The sequence below is a fragment of the Oratosquilla oratoria genome, chromosome 44, assembly GCF_046742065.1.
Source record: "Oratosquilla oratoria isolate Oo_2021 chromosome 44, ASM4674206v1, whole genome shotgun sequence".
NCBI classification, from domain to species: Eukaryota; Metazoa; Arthropoda; class Malacostraca; order Stomatopoda; family Squillidae; genus Oratosquilla; species Oratosquilla oratoria.
Window position 1 is genome coordinate 16,339,374 of NC_134820.1, and position 22,948 is coordinate 16,362,321.

Here is a 22,948-nt window from a genome sequence, read left to right on the forward strand (position 1 = left end):
CCCTCCTTTTACTCCTCCTCCTCCACTAAAAACTTTTGACACTCCTCCACTCTCTCCCCTGAGAACACGGACATCCAGAACTCTTCCTATCCTCCCTTTGGATACCACAACATAGTACATTAATGCCTTTTTATCAGCAACCTTTCCATCCACCATCCTTTCCCACGTATACTTATCCTTGGCTCTCTTTTTAAACACTGATTGCTATCATCAAAATTTGGGATTGGTTACAGAATCACACACACACACACACACACACACACACACACACACACACACACACACACACACACACACACACACACACACACACACGGGGAGTTGGGTGTGTGTGTGTGTGTGAAAGGTCATAGCATTACCCATAGATCGGTCATACGAGCTCTGAGCTCTCTTCCGGGAGGGAAATAGCTGTTTATCACGAGTCCAAGACGTGATCCAAAGACCAAGGTGACCAAGGTGAATACACACACACGCACGCACACACGCACACACACACGCACGCACACACTTTTTCATATTCAAGAAGTAAATAGGTAAGAACTGGTTTACTTATAGAGTAGCCAACGAATGGATAGAGATAGTAACCATGTAGTGAGCGCTGAAACTATCGGCTGCTTTAAGAGAATATTAGATAACTTTATGGATGGGGATGATAGGTGGTAATGGACATGGAACTGCCTATTGTAGGCCTTATGGTCTTTTGCAGTCTCTTTCATTCATATGTTCTTACGTGCTCGGGGTGGATATTGAACAGTTGAGTATTTCTGGGGAGGACGTACTACAGTTGATTATAACCTAACTTGACCTAACTTAACCCAACCTGGCCTAACCTAACATGACCTAACGTAATCAAACCTAACCTAATATATGTTAGTTGAGGTAGAGAGTCTATAGTTGATCAGTGGGTGGATCTAGAATTGACCCATTTCTCTTTCTAAACACATCACCAATATCAACTCTCCACTTCTATTCTTACCTGGTACCTCAGATCTACCTACTACCCTATCTACTAGCTCATTCCCTACTGTAGAATCGAGATCTCCCAAGACTACTACATAGACATTCCTATCAAAATCCCAAACATCCATTTAAATGTATAGAAAACAGAGCCGGACAAATGGTGCGTTACAATCAATGCGTTACCGTCAGTGCGTTACCGATTTTGATTTCCTTGAGAATGGTTTTGATGAAAGAAATAGAAAAGTATTTACTTCATGCGAATATTCTAAATAAATCAATACTTAAAATACGACATTAATATTCCCTATTCTAAAACATAAAAATAACCAGAGCTGGGCTCTTGCGTTACTGCGTTAGGAACGCACTACCTGCTCGGCGAAAATGCGCCCAGCTCTGCCAAAAGGCCACCCTTTCCTCTTCGTTCTTCTCACTACCAGGCCCATATGCCCTCACAAAAACCTGCATCTCCCTTCCCAGTTTCACTTTCACCAACATTAACCTCGAAGAAACCTCCTTCCACTCCACCTAGTACTTTCTCTATCTCATCACATGCTAGTAGAGCCATTCCTTCCCTCCCTTGCCCCCTCCTCACTCCCTACACTCTCCCTCATACTCCCAAACTCAAAATTACTCCTCCCTTTCAACTTAGTCTCACTTAACGCTAGCACATCCATTTCCTTCCTGACAGACATACTGCACGTTTAATGACTCAAATTTTAGGGTTCTAGTTGGAGAAGGGCCGTAGCCAGGAATTATCTTTTATTTTTTATTTTTATCTATTTCATTTTATTTTATTTATTTATTTATTTATTTATTTATTTCTATTTATTTATTTGTTTATTTATCTATTTATTTATTTATTTATTTATTTATTTATTGGGGGGGGGGGCTAATCATGCTTTGGGAAGCTGACGATGTACTGTGCCCACACACACGTATATATATAATCATTGATGATGTTTGATATGCCTGTGATGATAGCTACAATTTTATATTTTATGTATATACGTCATGTATCACAAATTCACCATAAACAGCTTATTTTCTGTAAGTTTTCCGGTGCAGTGTATTTAAAGTTCTTTTAAGTAAAAAAAATTGAGGGATTAATTGAATTTGGGGGCTTAGCCCCCCAAAGAACCCCCCCCCCGCCCCGTGGCTACGACCCTGAGTTGGAGTAATCCTTCCAGACACTCTTTTGCCTTGACTCCTCGTAGGATGAACATACAGAGAGCTGGATCCCTAGTCCCATCATTCCGTCCCACTTTCTCGCGTTTTAAAACTCGCATGGGAATCAGGATGGCAAAACTTTTCCTGCCCCTCCCCCACACCCACCAAAAGAGGAAGAGAAGAGAAATACTAAAATAAAATGCAAAAGGCAATTTCAAGAGAACGGTATAATGTAGGGATAGTCGTAATAAAATAAATAACATATTGTTTCTATGGGTAGAGATTTTACTCTATAATAGACAAAATAATGTGTGGCTCCGGTCCGTAGGGGCGCATTAAAGCAGACCCTAAAACATTGGTTGAATGCTATGTAACCACTATCACACACACACACACACATATATATATATATATATATATATATATATATATATATATATATATATATATATATGTATATATATATATATATATATATGCAAAGTAGACCACTTGGAAAAAGAAGCTAACGAAGCAGAGCGCTTTCGTATATTACAACTTCATTGCAACTGTAGATGTAAAATAAGAAAGCGCTAAGCTTCGTTAGTTTCTTTTTACAAGTGGTCTACTTGGCATAAGTGAACACACGTACCCGTGTTCTTATTAGCATATATATATATATATATATATTTATATATATATATATATATATATATATATATATACACACATATATATATATATACATATACATACATTTAGAAATTGAGACAAATGAGAGTGATAGGTGGGGAAGGGTAAACGAAGATGGGCTTCAGAATATGTTTATTGTCCTAACGTTTCGGTCACTATGACCTTCTTCAGAGGACTCGCTATAATACATCATGATCACAAAATTTATTTCTGCTTTGGGAGGAACTCGTCAAGCTTCGAGCGTCAGGTTTTTTCCAGAGCGTTAATTACTAAAAGACGAGCTGCATTGGATGTTGTTTACTTGGATGTTTATATGTGCAGCTTCCACCGTCTTTCTCATTTTCTTTTGTAATCCCTTATGCAGAATCTCGACTTTGTTCCAATCAGGTAGGTTGTTACATTGTTCGAGGTGGCGAACAAGGGATCTGGATGTCGTGTGTGCCCTTATGTCATTTTTGTGTTCGCTCAATCTCTTTTCAATCCCTCGACCTGATTCACCGATGTATGCTAAGGGACAGCCGCTACAGGGAATGCGATAAATCACACTGAGGTTGTAGAGACCAAGGATGCCGCGTTTTCTACACTGCCGTGTAGAATGGGAGTGTTGCCATACCGGGACATACATTTTTCTCGGGCGTGTGCAGACTTTCATAGCAAGATATACTTGTCAAACTTTGACAAAATGTTGGTTCTAGTTTTTTTATTCTTGAATGTATATAAGAACCCCATGCCCTAACATATTCATAAGAATATAAAAAATATTTTTTACATTATTATCGCAAAAAGAAAGCTGAAACTTTAGCGTAGAATTTTTTTTTCTACACCGTAAATACGTATCTTTTGGTGTACAATATATTATAATTAACATAATTACCAATAAAAGTCATATTTTGATGTACCATTTATTATTTGATAACTAGTTAAATGTTTTTTAAACAACAGCTTGGGTTTTAAATGTTTTGAACAGCCTATTGATATGTAGAAAAAAAATCCTCATGTCCTCGTGCAGTTGCCACAGGCCGCTATTTTTCTATGTTTTGGTACAAAATTCTACGAAACGGCAACCCTGGTTGAGGCTATCAGTGTGGTCTTTAAACATTTTTCCTATTTTATTCGAGGACGCCTTGGCAATGTTTATTCCACCTTTTAATAAATATTTATCAACATCTTCGCTGTACCCAATTCTGAACACACCGAGGATATTGATAGATTTTATTAAAAGGTGGGATAAACATTGCCAAAGGCGTCCTCGAATAAAATAGGAAAAATGTTTAAAGGCCACACTGATAGTCACAACAACCTCAAAGTGTAGAATTTTTTATGTTTTTTTATTAATTGGACTGTTTCACAGTGTCTGAAGTTCTGGTGGTGCTCTCACAATTTACCCAGAAATTGGATAGGCGGTCGTCACCCACGCCCCACGTCCTACCCACGACTCCAAATTTAGCTTTACAAAAAAATAAATCGCTAGTCTTCTACTCAGCATAATTGAAGTGCAGCACATTTAAACAAGAAGAAAACCATGTAGATTTTTAATTGTATGATATATAATTTTACTATTCATTAAAATGTGTGTGTAAAGGTTATGTATTTTCAGTATGAAGAACTACAAGTCCCTATATGTAATCTATTTTTCTGACGCGTCACAACTACGCATCGAGGGCAGTGTAGCACCTAGTAAGATTATTTTCGATTTTTTTTTTACAATAAGTTTCGTGTTGTTCTATCAAATTTAGAATAACAACATAATATATAGATAACCTTCATATATGACAAGAATCTTAGAATATATCATTCAGTATGCACAAACTGAATTAATTTAAATTGTTCTTGTCTGAGAACGTATGATACTGGTGTACTCTATACCGCTATACACAGCAAGATTCCTTTCAAATTGGCAACGTTTCTTGACACACGTGCGTAAACTTATCCCATCCTTGGAGGTAAATAATACCATAAACTATATATAATGTTAAGGAAATTACAGTAGCGTGATTCTGATTAAATGTGCTTGTGAATCATAATTATGGAGATATATGTCATACATTTGTTTATTTGATATAACTATTGGTCAATGTCGTACATTCGCAAAAGGTGGAACAGTCTGGTCGAAGTAGGCCAGACTTTAGGATGTAATATATCATATTGACTTATGGATATTTACATGAAAAGGTGGTTCATATTGTCAATAGATTATTAAATGTACTGATGATGAACCTTGTTTTTTGTTAGGAATAGAAATGGGATGTTCCATTAGTAAATCGTTTACTTTACTTCAGAGTTTCACAGACACGGTGTAAGGCACGATATAGTTACATAGTTACAGTAATAGTTTATATAAATTGAATCGGAACCAAAGGCGTTAAAGTTATATCAGTAAGTATTATTTGGTTATGAGTTAACTTAGTTATATTTTGGTTGTATCTGTAATCTTGCTTGGTAAATTAGGTTTAAGAACATTTCTCAATTTTGTTTTGGTACCAGTACCATAGTCTATTATCATTAATATGGACTCCATGACCATACCATACCATTAGGAATTATTATTGGAATATGTGCTTTTATAGATCTTTGTATTCTTATAATGCATGGAACTACTATAGATTACTGAAAAGTATTTTGCACTTCCCAAAGTTTATTTGAACAAGCAAGAACATGTCATTTGATGGTATTTTTTTTTAGAAGTACTTACGTGATATAGCAATAGAAAATGAATTATTAATTTTGTAAATTATAATACATCAATTTAATATACATTTTTCTTGTCAGAAATAAATAAAAAACCTTGATGAAAGCAAATATACTACTGAATAAAGCTGTGGACATAGAATCGAGACATCATGCTTGTCTGTCCAGTCCAGTCACTGTCAGTTAGACGACGGCTTTCACATTGTGCACTGGGTTTTCTCCAACTCCAGATGACATTAATAAGCATTCTGTGACTCTTATAAAGACAATAGGGTTTCCTTGGCCTTTATGAGAGAACACGGGGTTCTGCCGTTGTCTGTTATTGCCCGAGGTACAATAATAATCAGGCTGTTAGCATCCTTGATGACAATGACCTGGATGATCTTTAGAATTAGGTGTACTGAATTACTAAATACAGGTTAGGTTAGAATAGACGAATTTATCATCATTTCTCAGCATCTATCAATACAAAAATGGCTTATCATTCAACCGCTGTGACTTTGTTCGTTAGTGTATCTGTTTTAGCAACTTTTTTGTTTTTGATTTCCACCAAGAATATTGCATATTATATTGATGTATTATGATTTATGAAATTAACAAATAATTTTCTCTCGCAATATTGCGTAGGTGTGCACTTCTAAAAATTTACCCATTTGACCCTCCCCTAATATGAAAATTGGTTCTTTTCAAGTATCATGCAGATATATGTTTTACACTTTATATTTTGTGTTTGAAAGATCTATTTTGTTTTATGGAATGGTTAGGTAAGGTTACTGAGCAGTTTTTAACCCCACAAGCAGCCATTACCCCAAAATGGGGATTACTACTCCAGACAGGGAATATTGCTAAGATTATAATAAAACAACTTTTGAGAGAACTTCATATTTAACAGTTCGTTGTGTAATGACCACTATGGAAATAAGCTTACATACTTTTTTGTGTTATCCTCGGCAATTGTAGGTGTTATTTCAAACTGTGTTTTTTTCATTGTCTGCACTTCATGTATATTGATTCAATGTCAAATAAACTTATTATAAAATCCATGGGAGTGAGGATCTTTGGTATTCATATTGGTAAATTCTCAGAACTGCACACTTATGCAATATAGCATTAGAAAATTAAATATTAATCTTGTCAATTATAATACATCCTCGTAATATACATTTTCCTTGGCAGAAATCAACAACAGAAAAGGTTGCTATAAGCAATACCCTTAGAGACATACTGGGACTGCTTGAGACACCATATTTATTTTGATAGATGCAGTGGTCAAACAAATTAAAGTATGATAAATTCATCCAAGACTGCACACACTCATGCATTGAATTACCCTTCAAATGGGCTTACTTAAAAGCCCCTGGGAATTATATTCCCAAATTTCGAACAAAATCAATTCAAACCTAACCTAACCTGCATTTAATAATGCGATACCTATAATTCTGTTGGTAATTAGACTTGTTGACAGCCAGTTTTGGTATCCAACCAGACTGAGGAGTGTACATAAGTTGTATAGCTTTAAGAAATGCATGAATCTCAACTCAGTAACACTGTTTTAAAAATATGTACTATGCGAGGTGCTGACGGAAGTACTGAGGGTGTTTTCCAGATCTTGTGGTCACAATTTCATTCAGTAGTGTATTTGCTTTAAGTGGGACTGGACAGATAACATAGCATCTTGATCCTATGATAACAGCTTCGCTTAGAAATTTATTTGCTTTTAGCAATATTTTTTTGTTACGGATTTCCACCAAGAAATACGTATATTGTATCGATATATTATAGTTTACAAAATTAGTATTTAATATTCTAATGTTATATCACAAGGTGTGCACTTTTGAAAAAAATACCTTCATATTCTGTAATGGAACATTTTTTTAAGCGAAGGGAGTATTTACATATACCAAAGGCTTTTTTCCCCCTTACAAGGGAGGTAGTCAAAAAGAAAAAGGCATAAAAACCATTCCCACCCATTCCATCCCTAATACATTCCACTCCCCTCCACCCTCTTGGCACCTCCTGGATGGGTCATCCCTGCATCCAGCACACTGCCCTGGGTCAGAGGCAGTGTTGCAAGACACAGCACATCCATAGCAAGGTCGCTTCATTAAATCGGTGACCCCCCCCCTCTCCATCCCCGCATGCAGAAAAGGAGAAGACGGGGAGAAATCCCTTCGGGCTGTGTCAAATTTTTCTCACACATTACCTCACCCCCCCATCCCCCCATCCACTCCACCTCATGCATCCTCCTCATTCCTCACTCTGTCCAGCCTAGTAACCCCTATCATACTTCTCAGACACCTCATCTCAATAACATTCAAACTCCTTCTCTCTTCCTCTCCTATGTTCCATGTTTCTGCCCCATACAGCGCTGCTGGCACAATCACTCCTTCATACAATCTCCCCTTAGCATCCATTCCCAAATGTCTATTTCTCATTACACTTTCCAATCCACAAAGGCATCCACTTGCCTCTCTCAATCTACATTCTACCTCCACCTCCACTCCACCCCTTCCTGCCACATTTGCACCCGAGTATCAAAGGGAGTAAAGCAAGTTAAACAAAAAATTAATGAAGAATAATGTAATGTGATGATTGTCTTTGAATTTAATATATGAACATTAGGCTGAGTTTGGTTTGTCTGATTACTTGCCTGGGCTGACTTCACTATGCTAGATCATAGCTGGTTGGTGATGCAGTGGCGACAGAGATTTTGTATTTGTGTCAACACTTCCTGGGTGTTTTTTCTATTACTTAATGTTATTCATAGTGTTTAGATTATATAATTTTTGTTTTCAATATCATAAACAACATTGCAGGCTTTAATCACTAGTGAAAATAGCCCAGTGGTCTAAAATCACTGCAGTGAAAGGGACATTCAAGTTATGCTAGGTTAGGACAGGAAATTAAGAGGGGCAGTGCTCTTCATTAGCTAGCCTATTGGTTCTTAATGTTTTTCATATTATGACCCCCTTAAACTATCTATAGTAGTGACTTGACCCCTGTGATAAAATTTGCAATGGTCAACTGTATAGACAAGAAAAAAACATCCCAGCTGCCTTCAAATAGTTAGTTATTTTTTACCTGAACTTCTCATGTCCCTATAGAGCAGGGGTTCTCATTATGGGTGAAATTCACCCCCAGGGGGGAATTTTGGGATTTCTGGGGGTGATTTGTGACCACAGTCAGCTTACGGGGTGAGGAAAGCAATTATAGGTTTTGGCCTGTCACCTGGGCTGGATTTATACTAATTTGGGAAAAATAAAAGGGTTTTTAGTAATATTTGTATATTATTTAGAATGCACCTTTTGAAACAGACAATCCCTTCGGGAATTGTGATCCCTAGGTTGAGGACTACTGAACTAGTCTTCTCATATTTTGGATATGTTTTACTGTATTTCTTTATAATTGATTACCTTTTTTCTGTTAAATGTATTTCTTAAGATCTCAATGACTTGAACCCACAAACCTTAATGTATAGTTTGTTAATGTATAATTTTGCATTTCAGCAGGATGCCTAAGGAGCGGGTGCAGAAAAAATGTCGCGTGCACAAAGAGGTGTCCAAGGTTGTGACAACCAAGGCTGGCATAAAAGGTGCAAAGCCAGCCACACCTCAGCAGGGATTGGTATTTAATACAGATCTTGGCCAACACATATTGAAAAATCCTCTAGTCATAACTTCAATGGTTGAGAAAGCTGGTTTGAAGTCCACAGATGTTATACTTGAGGTGGGTTTATGTTCAGGAGTCTTATGAATATAGTTCAGGTTGTGACATTAGCACAGTGGCAGATAAGAGGTGACCCTATGATGAATGGTTGCGAAGAAGAACTGAAAAGTGCACATGAGGTGTGGATAAAAGAGGGTGGGACCAAAGGGTAAGGTGGAGAAAGCCAAAGGAAGAGCAGATTTGAAGTATAGTAAACCCTTGATATGATGGATCTTGATATATTGGATAAAACTGACAAAAAATCTGACCAGACAACCCCTCGCTATAACGGATTTTCATCCGTTATAGCAAGGGATCTTCGGATATAATGACAGACCCCTGTCCCCATGTTGTCCATCATATGGAGGAATTACTGTAATTTCTAATACTGGACAAACTTTGGGATAACATGGATCTGTCTGGTATTTCCATCAGATATAACTGATCTTCAGATATAATGACACCTGTCCCCATATCGTCTGATATATCGAGGGTTTGCTGTAGTGTAGTTGGATGAGAAATTTGAAAGGAGTTAAGATGATTTTCAAGTTGGTAACTTGATTAACCCCTTGAGTACCGGATGTGTGTTTTGTGACACCTGCGTGTCACGGCTGAGTGCACCCGCTAGGAACTGAGTGTGCTCCCTGTGACACACACGTGTCACAGTTATAAGCTGTGTGTATTGAGGGCTCTCAAGGCCTCGGTTTTTGGGTTATTGCTACCCACGTGGTGACAAGTGTCTGTGTTTACAAACATAAGGCTACAGCCATTCGTGGGACGGTTTGAAACGTTTGTTTACGTAAGGTTGACGGGTCGGTAATGAAGGGGTTAATGTTTATTCCATTTCCTAACTGCTAAATTACACAGGACCACATTTGACTGGGTTCAGATATTAATTGCTCCATTATGATGGAAACAAACCTTCATGCAGTTTGAAAGAGAAAACACAATTTCATCAAAGGATGGCAGAACTTTGTACTTGAAAGATCTTTTATGCATTTGTTTATTAATGTATTATCCTTTTACAGGTTGGGCCAGGCACAGGAAATATGACCATCAAATTGTTAGAGAAAGGCAAGCGAGTAATAGCCTGTGAGGTGGATCCTCGCATGGTTGCTGAATTAAATAAGAGATTCATTGGAACCCCATATCAGTCAAAATTAGAAATAAGAGTCGGAGATGTCCTAAAGGCAAAACTTCCAACATTTGATGCTTGTGTTGCAAATTTACCATATCAGGTGAGTTCAGATAAGCCTTTTATTGTAATTGTATATTGAAGTTGGTAATGGTTTATTAGCTACAAGCAAACTGCATTGCATAGTTGGGTTATATTTGTGGAAAACCAATTATATAGCAAACCTAGGTATCAGTACACACTGGTTTAATGAAAATACATTCCTAAACATGATGCACAGTGAGATATCCATATATGAACAGATTGAATAGTGATTGTTTTTAGTAAATACACCAGAGTCCCTTGTCTCCTTGTAAGAGTAAGAAATTCAAATAAATTGTGGGGAGTCTGTATTTGCTACTTGTATACAATGGAGATAGACAAAATCGAAGGCATAAATCCACTCCCACCCATTTCATTCTCACATACTCTACTCCCATTCACCACCCCTTTTTCTCTCTTTTCTTGGCTCCTCCTGCATGATGGGCCATCCCTGCATCTCATGCATTTGCCTGAGTCAGAAACTGTGTAGCTAGACATGCCACATCCACATCAACGTTGCATCAGTTTATTGGTGAACCCCCTTCTTCATCCCCACTTGCAGAAAAAGAGAAGATGGGAAGAAATCTCTTCAGGCTTTGTCAAAATATTCACACATACTCCCTCTCCCCATCCCCCACCTGCTCCTGTCCAGCATTACAGCATCATCTATACACAACCATTCTCTACTCTCCCCAATCTTCTGTCTTCTCCTTAGCTGATATATATATATTTTTTTATTTATTTATATTTATTTTATTTTTATATTTCCTCCTCCTCCTCCACCTCCTCTTTCTCTTCCTCCAAATATGGGGTCCAAGTAGGGCTTAGAGTGGATTCACATTATGATTAACAAATGGGACTTTTAGACAGATTATGCTCATAAATGGAAGCCTCACTGTATCACATAATAGTATATATGACATCAACAAACTGAAAGAACACACTACTGCATGCCCAACTTCCTCATATCCATCCTTCTGAATCCTCTCTTCCCCCAAGAGGACAGATTCCACATGACCAGGCAGTACAGCCATCATCTAGCCCTTCTAACTTACAAGAGGAGACTGGATGTAACATTTCACCCCATACTATTCAACACATAATGGAAGACTGCATTATACACAATCACACATGCAAACAATACAACATACATACATATACCAAGGCTTTTTCCCCCTTACAAGGGGGGTAGCCAAAAAGAAAAAGGCATAAAATCATTCCCACCCATTCCATCCCTGAATACACTCCACTCCCCTCCACAATACAACATACACTCTATAAAGGATTTGTGGGAAAACCCCATTTTGGCCATGGCATTCCTTGGGGAGACAGGACTGCTCAGACAGTCTAGGGAACGACAACAACAACAACAACTGTCCAAGATGTAACACTTCACCCCACACTATACTACACATTATGGAAGACTGCATTGTACACAATTACGCTCACCAATAACATAACATATACTCTATAAGGGATATATGGGAAAACCCCAATCCAGACATGACATTCTTCATTGAGATGGGACTGCTTGGTCAGATAGTCTTGGGAATTACAATAACAGTATACAGACGCTCCTCTATTTACGTTCATTCGTTTTACATTTTTTCAGTTTTACGTTTGAACTGACTAAAAAAAATTGTATAAAAAAATTTTTTGGGTGAATTTTTTAGTTTAGCGCTCTCTCCGTAGTTCAAACGATACTTGCGCATGACGCTGCATCCATTGTTTACATTGCACAAACAACAAACTGAACATGCCTTGCCTCATCCTCATCCTCCCCCTCCTCCTCCACCATCTCAATTTATGTTGCTTGAATTTAATTTATTTGAAATTAATGTTATTATTTTACAATGTTATGTGTATAATTAATGATTTAAGGGTGTTTTATAAGATACGGTAATAGAATTTACGGATGTATAGTACAGTAACAACTTGCGTTCATTTTCAACTTACGTTCAGCCGTTCGGAACGTAACTAAAACGTAAGTTGAGGAGCGTCTGTATATGGAATAATATTGCAACCTCCAGAGTGGTGCTATTAGGAGATAGATTCTTATATTGCATTTATTTGAAAAAGAAAACAGTGCATGCATTTAATATGGTATTTTACCTAGTATAGTTTTGTTTGATATAGTTCCTTTTGGAAGGAAGTGAAAAAGTGAATGGAGGCAAGTCAACTAGAGTGGAGAGGTTAAAGCATGCAGATGGATAGATAGTAATGAAACTGAAGTTAGTGACTGGAAGTTGGGTTGGGGATTTCAAACTGCTGAATGTAAGGGAGTATAAGGAAGCTTTGATTCTGATAGTGGGAGATGCTAAGAGAATGATTGATGGGAGGGGAGAATGATAAGAACTAGCAAAAGAGTAAGTATGGAGTGCATTGAAAGAAATGAGAATTAATAAGGCACATGGGTTATATCAGTGGTTCTTAGCCAGGGTATGAAACCTTAAATCTAAGGGTATGAGTTCACTATAAACCCACTATCGGAGAAATAATAACGGAAAATACAGGGAAACTGTATATTTCGACTACTATCTGTAGTCCTCTTCAGCAGAAAGAGGACTACAGATAGTAGTCGAAATATACAGTTTCCCTGTATTTTGGTTGTTGGGCCCTGCTGTGGAGGTGCTGTGTCTTGCTGCATTGCCTCTGACATAAGTAAGGAACAGGGATGTTTGTTCATCTACAAGGAGCTTAGATGGAAAGGACAGCATGCCACACACTTTTCCTCATCTTGCTTCGCGTGCTCTTTATATATGCCTAAAAAACATCTCTGCTCTTTGATCTACCCAATCTGACAGCATTTTTCCTATCCCCACTCTCTGCCTCCCTTGTTATGTGTGTTACATATCATGAATTCAATTTCTTGCCAAGTATTCTTGCAAGATGGACCTTTGTATTGTGCTTTGGCATGTTTACTCAAGGAAGTCAGATTAACAACAAAAAACTATATTCAGGGAATGCATATGCATATGTAGATACTGCATACTGCATGGCTATACAAAAGAAATATATGGTTCTTACTAATACTTCATTTCCGTTGAAGGTATTTGGAACATATTCATGGGGTCTTAATTTATTAGCATGATGTTCACATAAATATCCAATTATATGTAGTGCCTTCATGGGGTCTTAATTTATTAGCATGATGTTCACATAAATATCCAATTATATGTAGTGCCTGTTTGTCTTTGGTAAGTGTACATCATGACTTACGATGACTGTAATCCATGAGCACTTTTTGGTGTTATACCCACAGCTTAGTTTTATGGTCAGAAAAACCTCTTTAGGAAGATATGTTTGACCATTGTGTTCTATTAGCATGAGACTGTTTATATGTCATTGGCTTGTAGTGGTAAGAAAAGGAGAGCAGTTGTCAGTTCATCATATGTAAAAAGGTGGAGGAAATGGGAGGAAGTACAATTTAAGCTGAGAGAAAGGTCTTGTGCCCAACCCAGAGACTGAATATGAGCCTCATGGAAGGTGTTGACAGGACGTCACTTGGAGGCACCCATTGTTGGTTTCCAGGAATTCATTGAGACAGGTGTAACTGTTTATGATGAATGCGTAACACTCAGATGAGTGAAATGGCCTATTAACAGCCAGAGGCAGAAGAATAAATGTCATTCTGTGCCTGCAACACTGGAGAGCAAAGACTGAATAGGAGGTAGAAAGGAAGAATTTAACCACTTCAGTAAGAGCCAAATTCTCGTGCACAGTGTCAGCCAGCATATAAATGATGCATCACACTATTTGTATTATAGAATATAAAGTCATTGCTTTATTACTCATTCTCTTTTACTCTGAGTAATAATAAACACAGAAAACACGATCAGCCAGTTCACAGACTCCAGGGATAACTTGTGTACAACTACAAAAAAAAATATACAGGTAAACGTCGACTTACGATGGCATTAGGTTTCGATAGAGCCATCGTAAGACGATCTCATCGTAAGTCGATCCCCACTCTGTTCCGTGGTCACTGTACCTAGCCTACCTGTATATTAACCACCAGAGATACTGAATATAGCCTATTAAACATGTACAGTAGTTTATTTAATTATTTTTATCCTTTTTACCATATTCAAACACTATAGTATGTATTTTCAGTACGGTACTTAAATCTCGCGGGCAGCAGCCAATGCCAGCCGTACGACGTGACGTAATAATACTCGCATAATAAAATATAGTCACCGCTTATATCGATCGTTCTCTCTTTCACCCGCGAATTTTGAAAACCACAGAGAATGAATCATTTGAGAGAATGTAAAAACACAGGGGCGACTACAATAAATATAATCAAGACGCCGATATCGCGAATCCACTTGCTCCTCATGACGCCTACGTGTGCGGCACCGTATGGAAGGGGTTAACCCATTCAACTCCGATGACAAGATGTCTTGTCATTTGGTCAAATAAAACAAAAAATCATAAAACACCAAAATGTTTGATCAAACACCAGAAAAATATGACGTCAGTCCTCGCTTCGCTGCGAGCGAAGCGAGGACTGACGTCATATTTTTCTGGTGTTTGATCAAACATTTTGGTGTTTTATGATTTTTTGTTTTATTTGACCAAATGACAAGACATCTTGTCATCGGAGTTGAATGGGTTAAATTATCATATCGTCGTCGTCATCGTAAAGTCGAACAATCGTAAGTCGCGGCCATCGTAAGTCGACGTTTACCTGTATAATCAAGGCGTCAACACTAGCATCCTTGTGTACCCACTCACGCCTACATAGGTGTCATTGTACCAAAGTGGTTAATTGTGTTTGGGATGAAGATTTTTTAGAAGTATGGTGGGGTGTATAAGGGTAGATAATGAGAATTGTTGAGGTGAGGCAGAGAGTGGGGGGTGGAAAAAGAGGATAGGGTTACTCAAAGAATGTTGAGGTGGTTTGTGCATATGGGAAGAATAAATGAAGGAAAACTAGCAAAACGAATGTGGAAAGCAAGTGGAGGGAGGGAACTTGAGGGGAACCAAGAGGACACTGGATATCAGAAGACAGTGCAAAAGATAGGTGTGAATGGGAAGTTGTAAATGGATAAAGAAATGGTGTGGCCCAATGGGATTTCTTTTTGTTTACAATGTATTTTTCAATAAATGGATGAAGGAATGATGTGGCCCAATGGGATTTATTTTTGTTTACAATGTATTTTTCAATAAATGGATGAAAGAATGATGTGGCCCAATGGGATTTCTTTTTGAATGCAATTGGATGATATGGGGAAGGGATCACTGTGAAATGAAGCAGCAGTAGTAAACAAACTCTGACTTGGTACTGCTGTGGAGGTGCTCTGTCGTGCTGTGTTGCCGCAAACCCAAGCAGCATCAAGATTACACGGATGCCCCTTCATCCGTACAGAGTTAAGATAGGAGGGACAATGACTGGGTTTTTTGATAGGTGTGGGATGGGTGTGTGCTTTGACTCGGCCATCCACCCTGTAAGGGGGAGAAGGCCTTTTGGTATATGAATGTATCATTCAGTGTAGGACAGGTTAAGGGCTATGCTCTGAAAGAATACCAAGTAGATGTACTTGTGCATTTTGACCTGTTGAAATAACTGTTGGTACATGGTATACTCAAACATAATGCCTTGGAGGAAAGGGGGATGCTACCATTAGTTTTATGGTTACCATACCTCTAGATATTTCTCTTTTCTTTCTCTTGCTCTCTTTCATTTTCTATTCTTTTTCCTTCACTCACTCTCCCTCATTCTCTTTCTATGTGTCTCTTGCTCTTCCTCTAACCCCCCCACCCCCCACCCCTCCAAGTCAGTCCATTAAATTAGACACAGTCTGAGTCAAAGCAAAATCCATTTTCAGGCAGCATACACACTGTAGAGGGGAGAGATTGTGTGTGAGGTGACAGCATCCCACCAGGGACACTCAACCCTTGCTGCTATCTGATCGTTGAACTTGTCATATGTTCCCATCAAAATTTTAGCATCGGAAGTGTTGTACTCATTCCAAGTGCTTTTTAAACGGTAGATATGATGAGTTATTGAATTGCGTTACAGTTTTTCCTTATACTATATTGTACTGCATATGATTTGGTACACATAAGTTTATTTTTGTTTGTCGTTTTCAGATATCCTCTCCATTTGTCTTCAAATTGTTACTTCATCGTCCCATCTTCCGGTGCGCAATTCTCATGTTTCAGCAAGAGTTTGCTGAAAGATTAATTGCTAAACCAGGAGATAAACTCTACTGCCGGCTAACAGTCAATACTCAATTACTCGCTAAAGTAGAACATCTCATGAAGGTTGGCAAGAACAACTTCAGACCTCCTCCTAAGGTTTGTAAGATAGATATTTGTTGACTGTGCATGGTTCTTTTTCTTTATAACATAAGTAAGCCTCCACAATACATGTAGATTGTGATTAGTTAGGTTCTGTTAATATATAAGGGATGGAGATGGGGAGGTCACTGATTAAATGAAGTATCCTTGCTATAGATATGCTTTGTCTTGCTGCATTGCTTCTGACCCAGGGCAGTAGGCAAGATACAGGGATAATCTGTCATCCAGGAGGAGCCAAGAAAAGAGGGAGGGATGGATAGTGAATGGAAGTGGAGTGGATGGGAATTAAATGGGTGGGAGGGGAATTATGCCCTTTGACTACCCTCATAAAAACTCTTGACAGTTCCTAGAAGCTTTCCTCCTATCCCGTAAATCCGCAAAACCTCCCACAGTGCCTTTCTGTCTACCCTGTTGTAAGCCTTCTCCAGATCCATAAAAGCCCAAAAAACATCCTTCCCCTTTCCCATAGCTTTCTCACATATGTGTCTTACCACAAAAATCTGATCTACAGAACCTCTACCCATCCTAAATCCACACTGTTCCTCACCAATTACTCCCTCTGTTCCTCTCCTAATCCTCTCAATCAAGATCCTCCCATAAACCTTCCCAACTACACTTAACAAGCTAATCCCTCTGAAACTACTACATTCACACTTGTCCCCTTTTCCCATGTAAAGTGGAACTATACAGGCACTCCTCCAGCCCTCCGGCACTCTACCCTCTCTCCCGCAAACATTAGATAACCTCACCAGCCAGTCCACCATCACTGTACCTCCTTTTTTAAGACATTCTGCATGACATCCATCCAGACCAGGTGCCTTACCTGCTTTTATCATCTAAACAACTGCCTTCACTTCATCCTTCCTTATTTCTCCTCCATTTTCCACACTCATCATGGTCATTTTCTTAGCATTTCCCACTGCAGCTATCTTTCCCTCCCTATCCTCCTTCACATTTAGCAACTCCCTAAAATATTCTGCCCATCTTCCCCTTACTGCTACATACTATATCAAAGAAAAAATTCATAGGCCATATAGTATACCGGCACCTATATTGCTTTAATAGTTTGTGAGTGCTAACTGTGGCCAAACTAAAGTGAAATGCACTAAGGAATGTGCCCAGCCCTGCCTGTTCCTTGGACTGGGCCAGAAATCTCCCTCACTCGTCATCAGCTGTATTTTGTCTGTATTTATAAAAACAACTGACAACGGTTGACTGGTTCCCATTTTGTATTGCTATGAACTAGGGACTTAATTGACTCAAAGTTTCTTCCCCAGAGAAGTCTGTGGCAGGCTTCCAGTCTGTGAAACTTGAGTAACAGTTATTATCCCATACTCCACTTTTGCATACTTAATCTTTCTCCTTAAAACACGCCTTTTTCATTTTTGCTCCCTCCTTCAACTTCATTCCACACACTCCTCGGATATGACAAGCTCTTGTATCCTTGATTTTTATCCCTACAATCATTTTCAACATATCTGTCTTCTTCCCTTTTTCTATTTCGTTACCTCTGCTCCGATTCCTCTTCTTCCACCAGCTGATGATCAGACACACTGTACTTGGTTCTCAGCACATCCACATGAATATTCATGTGCACACCCTCTTAGAAGGTGAGGAGGAGGACCCTATGTCAGGTAGTGCAAAGCTGCACCCAAAATCGTCACCTTTGCCCTATGTGCTTAAGGAAATGTTGGGGCAGGTAACATTCACAGCTGGGAAGTTGAGAAAAGTGTAGGATTTGTACCCACAACTAAGCAAATGCCAGACCACACTTCTAATTACACATCTGCAAAGAAATGTATTTATTTATGTATTTTGTCCAATGCATTTATTTATGTATTTTGTCCAGTGCATTTATTTATGTATTTTTCCTATGCATTAATTTATGTATTTTGTTTATTATTATTTACATTATTATAATTTTTATTTATTTGTGTATTTATTTATTTATCATTTTTATATATATATTTTTTTGCATCCAACCTAGATATGGACCAAAATCCTGTCGGCATGCTCTGCCTTTGTAATCCTTTGATATGACTTTGTAATCAACTATCCAATCACCAACCACTCTAACCCACATATATTTATGCACCTCTTTCTTTTTTAAACATTATATTAGCAATGTCCAATTCTCCTTCAGTACAAAGCTCATTCTCTTGTTTTCAGCCTTTCCAGGCATGATATATTTTCCAGTGACACCAACTGGCACATCTGCTCTAGCATTCAATTGCCCATCACCACAGTATTCTTTGTGTAAAGTGGTTTAGACACTTTATTAATAGAATGTGAAGGAACATGTTAATTCAAAGCTAAATCATGTTTACTACCATTTGAGGATTCGTAAAGGAAAATAGACTGGTATCTATGTATTATATTTCCTGAAGGGAACAATACATACATACATATACCAAAGGCTTTTTTCTCTCTTACAAAGGAGGTAGCAAAAAAACAAAGCCATGAAAACCCACTACCACCCATTCCATCCCTATCACACTCCCTAGGAAGGGAATGATAATTTACTCTCTTTTGTTCATCTTTTCCCAGGTTGAATCTTCAGTAGTCAGAATAGAACCTAAGAATCCAGTTCCTAACATAAACTTCCAAGAATGGGATGGGTTGCTACGTGTGGCCTTCATTAGGAAAAATAAAACCCTTTTAGCATCTTTTAAACAGTCAGCAGTAATTCAGGTAAGGTGGAGTGTCGTGTAATCTATATACCTTAAAGGCTCCTTGCCCCTTGTAAGATTGAATCGTTAATTCTATGAAATGAATTTGTTTCTATTGTACTATTTATGTACTTGTTTATAGATTTATTCTTATTCTTTTACAGACACTTGAGAAAAATTACAAAACGTTTTGTTCTTTACACAAGAAGACGTTGCCAGAAGATCTAGATATGAAGAACAAAGTAGAGAAAGTCTTAGCAGGTAGTGGGTTTGATCAGAAGAGAGCCCGTCATATGGACCAAGATGATTTTCTAAAGTTACTACATGCATTTAATAAAGAAGATATACATTTTGTTTAGGCCATATTTATTGTTAAATTTAGGAATGGTTTGTTGATAATATATTTGGAATCCTATAAACTTTTTAATGTATCCAAATTTTATTTAAGCCCATGGGAAATCCTGGCATGAAGAGGATGAAATTCAAGGAAATTGTACCAGCTCCCTTTGCGTGTATTTACCTAGTTGTATTTTACGGGAAAGGGAGCTACATGTGTTCTGTCTTTGTATCTCGTGTCTAGTTTAGTTTGCTCTTGAATTCGTGTATAGTTTTTGCACACGCTATTGTTTCGTCCAGTTTGTTCCTGACGTCCACCACTCTATGATGTTGTCTTCATCTTTTTCTTCGTTTCTTCTTCTCTTCTTTTGCTTTTTCTTTTTCTTCTTTTCTTCTTCTTTTCTTCTTCTTCTTTTCTTCTTCTTCTTCTTCTTCTTCTTCTTCTTCTTCTTCTTCTTCTTCTTCTTCTTCTTCTTCTTCTCCTTCTCCTCCTCCATCTTCTTTTTCTGAGACCATTGAAGGGTTAAATGGACAGCAGAATGAATCATCTCGTTGCCTCTTATCTTCATATCTCGTCACTATCCTCACCTCTATCTGGAGGCCTTGAGTGATTGGCACTCCCAGACTGCACCCAATGTCTCTTATCAGCTTTAGCAATCTTTACTCAAATCTTTTACATAAGGAGAGTTGACAGCATGCAACTCCTTCCCTTGCCTTGCTTTCATGAACCTGTCACTCCAAAACATTTTCCAGTTTAATAAAACCCAGACAGTCGTTCAGTATTTCTTCAAGGAGAGGTCTATGGAAGGGCCTAAGGACTTGTTGACCACTGTGAGGCTATGGTGTATTGGTCAATGAAATTTAAGGCAATATTTGGTATTATTACCAGGGGAATATCAAATAATTTTGGTGGAAGGGAAGTGGAGGGTAGGTGGAGAAAGAGGAAAAGGACAAGATAGAGAGGTACTTAAAGTAAACTGCTTAAATAAGAAAAGAAATACAAGGAGAAGCTAAGACAGTGAAGGATAGAGTAGAACTAGGAAAAAGGATGGTTCAAGAAGGAAGCCACAAGGTGTGCAAAGAGAGTATGTGGAAAAAGGAGAATGGAAGGAAATAGAAGGAATGGTAGTGAGTGGTGGGATGAGGAAGTAAAGAAGGTTGTAGAAGAGATGAAGCAAACATTCACAGATTGGTTACAAAATAGGATGAGAAAATCACATGAGGGGTACAAAGAAAAGAGAAATAAAGCATAAGATAAAGGAGGCAAAGAGGAGAGCAGATGTGGAATGGGCTAAGAGTATGACTATTTTGAAAGTAACAAAAAATTCTGACCAAGGGCAATGGGCGAGATGCAGGGATGACCCATCATCCAAGAGGTGCCAAGATAGTGTGTGATGGGGATGGAATGGGTGGGAGTGGATTTTATGCCTTTGTTTTTTGGCTACCTCCCTTATAAGGAGGGAAGAAACTAAGAGAGGAGGTGAATCAAGTAGAGAAGAAAAGGTGCAGGTGGAGAGATGATCATGGAAGAGACTACAATAAGAGGAAGATTGAAAGAGTATTTTAGGGAGTGGCTAAATGTGAAGGAGAATAGGGAGGGAAAGGTAGCTGCAGTGGGAAGTGCTAAGAAAATGAGTGAGGGAAATGAAGGAGAAATAAAGATTATGAGAGCAGGTAAGGCACCTGGGTTGGATAGGTGGAATGTATAAAAGGAGGTATAGTAATGGTGGACTGGCTGGTGATGTTATTTAATGTTTAAGGGTGGGCAGAATGCCTTTACAGTTCCACTTCACAAGGGAAAAGGGGATAAGTGTGAGTGTAAAAGTTTCAGAGGGATCAGTTTGTTGATTGTAGTTAGTAAAGCTTATGGGAGGGTTTTGATTGAGAGGAACAGTGTGGATTTAGGACAGGTAGGGGTTGCATGGATCAGATTTTTGTGATAAGACAGATATATGAGAAAGCTGGAAAAGGTAAGAATATTTTTTGGGTCTTACGGATTTGGAAAAGGCTTATGACAGGGTAGACAGGAAGGTATTGTAGATATATGGGATAGGAGGAAAGCTGTTAAGGACAGTCAAGAGTTTTTACGAGAGTAATAAGAGTCTGTGTTGGAATCAGAAATGGAGTGAGTGATTTGAGGTAAAGGTGGGACTCCACCAGGGATGTTATGTCACCCTGGCTATTCAATTTATACATGGATGGGGTGGTGCAGGAGGTAAACAAAGGTAACGGATCAAAGAAAATTGAGAAAAGTTGGATAAGCTAGTCATTGTTTGTTGATGACACTGTGCTTGTGGCAGAATCAGAGGAGGGATTAAAGAAGTTTGTAACAGTTTGGGAAGGTGTGCAAAAGAAGGAAGTTGAAGATAAATGTGGGTAAAAGTAAGGTGATGAGATATACAAAGGGAGAATGTAGCACCAAACTGGAGGTGAGTATTAAGGGAGAAAGACTGGAGGAAATGGATAGTTTTGGATACTTGGGTGTGGATGTGACAGAAAAGGGAGACATGGAGGTAGAATGTAGATTGAGAGAAGCAAGTAAATTCCATGGAGGATAAAAAAGTACATTGAGAAAAAGACATTTGGGAATGGATGATACGAGGAGATTGTATGGAGTGATTGTGCCAACAGCTTTGTATGGGGCAGAAACATGGAACATAAGAGAGGAGTTTGAATGTGTTTGAGATGAGGTGCCTGAGAAGTATGGTAGAGGTCACTAGGCTAGAGTGAGAAACAAGGAAGTGAGGAGGAGAATGGGGGTGGAAAGGGAGTTGTAGATAGGGTTGATGAAAGAGTGTTAGGATGGTTTGGACACATGGAAAGAATGAGTAAAGAAAAAGAGGGGGCGACCAAGGATGAGATGGATGGATGGGTTAAAGTGGCATTGAGAAGGATGGGATAAGACAGAAGATAGGGGTGAATGGAGAATGGGTGATGCTGTGGTCCATGGAAGGGAGTGGGCGGGGGATGGGGGGGGTGGTAAGGGAGTGTGTAAACAATAGTTTGATACAGCCCAAAAGGATTTCTCCCCATCTGCATGAGGGGACGGAGAAGGGAGGTCATTTATTAAATGAAGTGGCTTTGCTGTGAATGTGCCATGTCTTGCTACACTGCTTCTGACCCATGGCAATGGGCAAGATGCAGGGATGACCCATCATCCAGGAAGAGCCAAGATAAGAGGGAGGGAGGAAGGTGAATGGGAGTGGAGTATGTGAGGATGGAATGGGTG

The 22,948-nt window shown here is 38.6% G+C and overlaps 1 protein-coding gene across 2 annotated transcripts; it reads left to right on the forward strand.

The window, feature by feature from the left end:
• The first annotated feature begins 4,602 nt into the window (after positions 1-4,602).
• Positions 4,603-19,814, forward strand: LOC143022225 (dimethyladenosine transferase-like). Of its 2 annotated transcripts, none has more exons than XM_076180336.1 (6): positions 4,603-4,742; positions 8,994-9,213; positions 10,221-10,430; positions 16,505-16,711; positions 19,262-19,405; positions 19,548-19,814. In XM_076180336.1, the coding sequence occupies exons 2-6, from the start codon at positions 8,998-9,000 to the stop codon at positions 19,740-19,742; spliced, it is 972 nt and encodes a 323-aa protein (XP_076036451.1). In that variant the 5' UTR covers positions 4,603-4,742; positions 8,994-8,997; the 3' UTR covers positions 19,743-19,814. The 2 variants fall into 2 exon arrangements, with proteins under 2 accessions (XP_076036451.1, XP_076036453.1); XM_076180338.1 differs by having other exon boundaries at positions 4,682-4,742; positions 8,997-9,213.
• Positions 19,815-22,948: the final 3,134 nt, after the last annotated feature.

Excerpts from the sequence above, each read along its gene's own strand:
- LOC143022225 (XM_076180336.1), top strand. The coding sequence starts at position 8,998 with ATGCCTAAGGAGCGGGTGCAGAAAAAATGTCGCGTGCACAAAGAGGTG. Across the intron at positions 10,431-16,504 it reads TTGCAAATTTACCATATCAG|ATATCCTCTCCATTTGTCTT; the intron begins GTGAGTTCAGAT and ends TGTCGTTTTCAG. Across the intron at positions 19,406-19,547 it reads AACAGTCAGCAGTAATTCAG|ACACTTGAGAAAAATTACAA; the intron begins GTAAGGTGGAGT and ends ATTCTTTTACAG.